The 7,006-nt window shown below is 36.9% G+C and overlaps 2 protein-coding genes across 2 annotated transcripts; one reads left to right on the plus strand and one right to left on the minus strand.

Annotated features, from left to right (window-relative positions):
- Nucleotides 1-721: 721 nt before the first annotated feature.
- LOC110881079 (uncharacterized mitochondrial protein AtMg00810-like) lies at nucleotides 722-1,882 on the plus strand. Its single transcript, XM_022129451.1, has one exon. It carries the CDS (start codon nucleotides 722-724, stop codon nucleotides 1,880-1,882), a length of 1,161 nt encoding a protein of 386 aa, XP_021985143.1.
- A 1,819-nt stretch (nucleotides 1,883-3,701) lies between these two features.
- Nucleotides 3,702-6,590, minus strand: LOC110884526 (protein trichome birefringence-like 34). The gene is made up of 5 exons (XM_022132242.2): nucleotides 6,001-6,590; nucleotides 5,704-5,878; nucleotides 4,956-5,152; nucleotides 4,355-4,522; nucleotides 3,702-4,265 (listed from the first exon to the last, which is right to left on the minus strand). The coding sequence occupies exons 1-5, from the start codon at nucleotides 6,477-6,479 to the stop codon at nucleotides 3,899-3,901; spliced, it is 1,386 nt and encodes a 461-aa protein (XP_021987934.1). The 5' UTR covers nucleotides 6,480-6,590; the 3' UTR covers nucleotides 3,702-3,898.
- Between the last annotated feature and the right edge of the window lie 416 nt (nucleotides 6,591-7,006).

Here is a 7,006-nt window from a genome sequence, read left to right on the forward strand (position 1 = left end):
CACCACACAGAAGAATCGAGCTGTATATCAAAGGGTTAGCGCCGCAAATCAAGGGGATGGTTACGGTAGCGAACCTTGATAACTTACCCCGAATCATCCGACTAGCCCACAAGATTACCGATCAGGAGGTCAAACGTGGTTCACTACCAAACAACCCCCCAACTCCCAGCACTAGTCCTCATCCCACACCACATCACAACAACCGCGCAACGCCTCTACATCCCCACCAATGCCTCCACCCTCACCCACCTGTACCATGCGCACCCGTGCGATGGAGGTGATCTCAAAACCGAAACAACACTTCAACCTACACACCTCAGCCATCGCCCCTATACCCAAATCACCGATGACTGCCTTGTCCAGTCCGGAGTGGTTTAATGCTATGTCAACGAATTTAGTGTAATAATTAAAAATAAGACATGGGAGTTGGTTCCTCGTCGCCCTGACATGAGTATTATTCGTAGTATGTGGCTGTTTAAACACAAGTTCAAATCTAACGGCTCTCTTGAATGGTACAAGGCTCATTTGGTGTGTGATGGTAGGAGTCAACAGGTTGGTACAGACTGTGGGGAAACCTTTAGCCCGGTTGTTAAACCGGCTACCATCAGGCTTGTTTTGTCTTTGGCTCTCGATCTCTCAATCATGGCCTGTACATTAGCTGGACGTCACCAATGTCTTCCTTCATGGAAATTTGGGAGGGACAGTTTACATGTATCAACCCATGGGGGTTCGGCACCCTGATTTTCCTGATCATGTCTATGGTCTGAAGAAGTCTCTCTATGGACTTAAACAGGCACCTCGTGCCTGGTACCAGCGTTTCACTGATTTTGTTTCATTGCAGGGGTTCACACAGAGTAAATCCGATGCATCACTGTTTATCTATCGTCATGGTCATCATACTGCTTACCTACTTATCTATGTTGACGACATCATACTTACCACCTCATCGGATACACTACGACAACACCTTATGTCTGCTCTTGTCGGTGAATTCGCAATGAGGGATTTGGGTCCTTTAACATATTTCTTGGGGATATATGTCACTCGTACAGGAGATCACATGTTCTTGTCTCAACAAGCTTATGCCAGAGATATTATTCACCGTGCTGCAATGGACACATGCAAATCAGTTGCTACTCCAGTCGACACCAATCCTAAACTTGGTGACACCTCGGTTCCTATCTTCAATGACCCCACCCTCTACCGTAGTCTGGCGGGTGCTCTACAGTATCTCATTTTCACACGCTCAGACATCTCCTATGTGCTACATCAAATCTGCATGCATATGCATTCCACCTCTGAGGCTCACTGGAATGCACTGAAACGCATCATTCGGTTCTTGCAAGGAACATCTGACTTTGGTCTTCACCTCAGTCCTGCCTCCATTTTATCCCTTTTAGCCTACACTGATGTTGACTGGGCTGGTTGCCCTGACACCCGCCGCTCGACTTCCGGGTATTGTGTTTATCTTGGTGACAATCTTCTCTCATGGTCCTCCAAACGACAACCAACTGTATCTCGTTCCAGCGCGAAGGCAGAATACCGAGGTGTGGCAAATGTTGTTGCTGAAATTTGCTGGATTCGAAATCTCCTTTTAGAGCTAAACCGACCTCTATCTCGTGCAACTTTGGTATACTATGACAATGTTAGTACCATCTACCTATCCGGTAACCCAGTTCAACATCAACACACCAAACACATTGAATTGGACATTCACTTTGTTCACGAAAAAGTACAACAGGGGTGTGTTCGAATTCTTCATGTCCCATCTCGGTACCAAGTTGCTGACATCTTCACCAAAGGTCTCCCTCGGGTTCTCTTTGATGACTTCCGATCCAGTCTCAACATCCGCCCTCCTACTGCATCAATTGCGGGGGTGTAATAGTGTGTATATATAAACCATGTATTTCATTCAGAATTATATTATTCTGTTTCCACATTTATAGGATATCTTGTATTATATATTGAGGACATAATTCATTCAGAAAATAAAAATCAACGTAGCGGGTCATCTTAGCCGACGTGGACAACATGACATTTATGCATACGTGAGTCGCCAATTGATCACATGCATTTTATCAAGTTTTTGTACCTGTCCATTTATTATTATGTGAGTGGCCCAAATAAAAGATGAAACCCACGTAAATGTCCATCTAACAAATGAAGTTGGAAAATACTTTCTATTTAATTAATTTCTATGTGACTCCATCTTATTTCTTTTAGCCAACAATTAATTCGGCATCGTCCGTTATGACTTAGGATGTTTTCTTTTGAATGTGTTTCTATTTTATTAAATAAACTTTTAGACAATTTCATGTATCTATCTCCACTATTATGAACATTTTTAACAATTTTATATTTTTTTTCTCAAACTTTATATTCTTTAAAAGTTTTATGTTTATAAAAACTTGAATTTTGGATATGTATGCTATATCAATTTTGAAGAGGTATACGAATTTCACTAATTTTTTTATAGATACTAAAATAAAAATTTTCTAGACAATTAGAAATTAATAAAAACTAGCAATAAAACCCGCGCGCGTTGCGGCGTGGTACATTGCAAACATCGAATGAATTAGTCAAAACGTTATGTGATACGTTAAACATATGAAAACATGTGTTTCGACATATCTGATTGAACTCACTGGGAAAAAAAAAAACAAACGAAAAAAACGTTGAACCCCACACGCACGTTGCTGCATGTTAACTCGCAAAATTTCGAACGAAACGTAAAACGAAAAACTTGCGAAAGATGAAAAGTAGGGGGGGCAAAGTTGAAAATAAAAAAGTGTTGGGGTTAAATTGAAAGATTGAAAAGCTTTGGGTTAAAACTAAAAAAGTCAAAGGGGTTAAATTGCAAAAATAAAAAACCTTTTGGATTAAAAGTGAAAAATACAAAAAGTTTTTGAAAAACTCCCAATACATATATTACAAGTACATAAACCAACAACATATTGATAATTTGGAAATAAACTTTAAGACATCTTAAATGGGATTTCATGATTTTTCCTCCACAAACCCAAGAAGCTATATATTTCGTTTTCAATCTATAGTTTGAGCTAAAGAAGGAGCACGTTTAGTTGCAATCATGGCGTCACTTCTTATCTACGTTTTCCATTAGTCGATTATTTATAAATAATAACACGTGGGAAGCACGCAAGATATTACGTAAGGTTAAATGAAGCTTACCTAAGCTAATATCCATTGATGCATGTCATTTAGCATTTGAGCAGGTGTTTGTCCCAATGTGGAGACTTTTTAGAGAAAATACTGATTGGTGATTACAATAACTTTTTTTATCATTTAAGATTACACCAGAATAAATCTTGATTTATGCGTATCATCCTTGCGCGCCACAGTCATGCTAATCTTATCTTATCTGTATTGTTTCAATAATATCGTATCTCCTCGAAGGGTAAAAAAAAACTCTGTGTATCCTAATTGAAGGAAAAAGAAATATGCAATGACCGAATGAAAGTTGATTACGATAACTTTTTTTGAATAATGAACTCATGCATCATTAGTTTTTGTATTGTTTAGGACTTCGACTTACAAATGTTTCATCAATAACACATCTTATATGCACCTAATATCAAAACCTTTGTGATAAGTTGGCAATGACATATACATTATATTGGTGATGAATATGTTAGTTCGGTATTGACAATTTTAAGACCAAGTAAAACTCAATACAGATCGTAAAATATGAACTTTAGTCTTCAGATAAACATTGTATTAAACACACAAATGAACAAAAACATAACACGTTGAAATGTTCTAAATGGTAATAACCCATAAAAATAAGATTTTAAAGGGTTTACAAAAGATGAATAGCTAGGTTCATATTGTATTGCGTAGTTATATGCAATACAAAACAAAAACTATGCTAAGTATGATGTTACTGGCTGGCACTTTCTGTTGTCGGAAAAATATAAGCTAAGAGAAGTTCATTCCAAATATCAGGAACTCCGGGAAGGCACCAATGTGTACAATCTGAAGCACGTTGTGGGTTCTTTTTTTGCTCCTCGCTTAAGGGACGCCATAATCTCCGATGGACCGTAGGGTGTGCATCTTTTCTGTATTGTGTTAGTTGGGTTATATTTAGTAGTTGCACATTCACTCCTTTGGCTTTCAACTTGCTCAATGATGACTCCAATATCCTTAGCATTTTGGGATCTGTTCCGCTTTCCCAGAATCCGTCAACCATCACTGGCTCTTTCTCTTTGTAACACGTTTGTTGCTTCTTGCCTCCCCAATCCATAGCACTGCAATAATATGGAAAGTTCAACAATTGACAAATTAAAATGACCAAAATTAAGAGAATAAAGAAGGGCTTTTGTTTTCTGTTTGGTACTTTGAATGAGTTGCTGTGAGGCCCATGAAAAACATCTTCGTCTTTGCAGGGTCGATATTCGTATGTACCCATTTGGACCATGTTTCTAGAACCATCTTGTATGCACGAACGTTATCGATTTCATCGTAAACTTGATTAGGACCACCCAACAATGATCCGGGACCTTTCCTGAATTGGAAACAAGAAGAGGCTTTACATGTTAGTTTGGAAAATCATATCTTTTTCTTGTATAAATTTTGGGTTATTCCTTATCATGTTATGAATTAGATCAAGATAGTTGGTAAACGGGCAAAAATCTGTGCCGCTAGGTGCCCCACCAACCACCAAGTTGCACTCTCAAGTTAAATCACGGACTTCAAGAGAATGTGATGCAAGAGAATGAATCCCCCTCGCTAGATGGAAATCTGCCGCGAGGCAATAGGGTGTGGCATGTGGAAGCTTTTGTTAATTAAAACAATTCCTTAACTAAAAATAGGAAAAGTCAAATTATTTCTTTGTAAATTGTTTTTAACTATTTTCTCAAACTGATCTTCAAGATAACCATTTTGGTGACTTACACGTATATCATCTAGAGATTTTTTTATACTTATTGTGAACTTACAAGAGCTTTATAATTGGTAATCTCCACCAAAGATAGGTATTAAAGACAAGTATATCTGCATTAACCCAATGCCTAGCATGTTTCTCAATGGATTTGACTCGAATAGTTCGATGGTCAAGGCGATGGTTTGATGGATCATCACCATTAGATTCGACGAGCATTGGAGCCCAGTAGTAGTCAACTGATATATTGTAATCCTGTAATGATTTAATCACTCGTTAGTTTCATCATTTAAATAAGATCCTTCATGCACAAAAGTGTATTGTCTATGTTTTTTTTTCTTTTTGAAATACATTCACATGCAAATACAAACATTGTTGGTATATAAGAAAACTTCATATATAACAAGGCAGGTGAAACGTCATGTATATAACACATAAATGATTTTTTTTTTCTTACAATTTTACATGGAAAAATACAAATTGAATTGTCTCCGCTTATATGGGTAGATCACTTGTTTTAGAGACTGTTTGTGTGGTAAGTTGGAGATTTTTTTTCTCTAAAGTTGATGGGAAGCCGATTGTGTTGCAAAAAATGATTGCAAATTAGATTCGTTACACTAAGTTCTTTTTTGATCAAACAAACAAAATGATCCTAAACCAGTCACACATGGCATTGTTACTACACACTCGTCACAGTTTTGATGATCGCAAATGAAGAGTTGCTGTAGTAGTGAATCAACTCTATATATTTTTATGTATGTGAATATGAGATAGTTCTAGTGAATGAAATGAAAGGTAGGACTTACATTGGCCCTAAAGGTGTACAAGGTACGGTTGAGACCCACGCCAAGCTTCTTTTCCCCTGGGATTGCTGAATAGAGCATGCACATCATCGAATCCCATTGGTTTCGGTTTACCGAATCCCCAACGAACAATAGCCTTTTACCCTTTAGTCTCTCTACAACTGCTTTGCCATCAAACCTATTCATTTAACAAAAGGAAAGAAAACAATTATTAGAAACAACAAACAAGGTAGAAGACATATTAGTAACATGGTCACTCAATATTGTTTTTTTTCATGCAAAAGTTAGATATATATATACCTAGGGAAGTCACAGCCATGGGGTTGCCATCTCCACCGTTGATACTTCGAATCCTTTCTGCCATAAGTTTGGCAAGCTAAATCACCATGTAGAAAAGGACACTCATCTTCTTTATACAAAGGGTAATGACTCTTGTTATCATAAACCCATTGGCCGGAGAAAAAATCACAAGTTTCCGTTATGGATGGTGATGCAATTTTAAGCCTTCTTTGATGATCAAATACTTGTGCAGCTTTATTAGTATTGGTATTGGTTTCATTATTCGTATCTATATCCGCGGTGTCTGAGTTGGATTTAGAAGTTATAGTTGTAGTTGTAGTCGTAGTACTTAGAGTAACCTCGATATTGCTACTCACTAATTCTTGATTGTAGTTTCCATAAAAGCTTAAAGTTGCTAATCCTCCAAGGAAGAGCATGACTATGCTACAATGGAACATGGTTCTCATGTCCAATACCATTGAAGATTGCTTCTTCACCATCTCTCTCTCTCTCTCTCTCTCAAAGACTCATTTATAGAATAGAACAAGAAAGGATAAGGAGTTGAAATGTATAGGCAGAGAGGCTACAATTTGAAGTGACAGAGATACCGAAACTTTTTACTCTATTTATGGTTCACTAGCCTTGTGCACGAGGAAGGCTCAACACTTTTCTCATGCTTGGAGTTTATTTAATTATTTGAAACGAGTATCAATGGACTAGCTAATTGTGATTCACTTTCCTTGGATATATACACACACGTAAAAAGTTTAAATACAAATAATTTTATGACGTATAAAGTGTACAAGGATTTTAATAGGTTAAGTAATTTTAATTTCCTTTAGGGTATTTTTTAACGTGTAATTTTGATGCGTAATTTTGATTTTCTTCATACTTATTTTTCAGTTGTTATTTTTTCATGTATAATTTTAAATTATTTTATGCGTAATTACATTTTACACTTAATACCTTAACTTTACTTTGTATATATATATAAATATAGAGAAAGTATAATGTACTTTAAGACTTA

This window comes from Helianthus annuus, chromosome 10 (assembly GCF_002127325.2).
Source record: "Helianthus annuus cultivar XRQ/B chromosome 10, HanXRQr2.0-SUNRISE, whole genome shotgun sequence".
NCBI lineage: Eukaryota > Viridiplantae > Streptophyta > Magnoliopsida > Asterales > Asteraceae > Helianthus > Helianthus annuus.

What these genes read in the sequence shown, in the direction of transcription:
- LOC110881079 (XM_022129451.1), top strand. Translation starts at nt 722, where the DNA reads ATGGGGGTTCGGCACCCTGATTTTCCTGATCATGTCTATGGTCTGAAG.
- LOC110884526 (XM_022132242.2), bottom strand. Translation starts at nt 6,479, where the DNA reads ATGGTGAAGAAGCAATCTTCAATGGTATTGGACATGAGAACCATGTTC. An exon ending in CATGGCTGTGACTTCCCTAG is followed by an intron (nt 5,879 to 6,000) that starts GTATATATATAT and finishes TTAAATGAATAG; the next exon opens with GTTTGATGGCAAAGCAGTTG. An exon ending in TGTACACCTTTAGGGCCAAT is followed by an intron (nt 5,153 to 5,703) that starts GTAAGTCCTACC and finishes AAATCATTACAG; the next exon opens with GATTACAATATATCAGTTGA.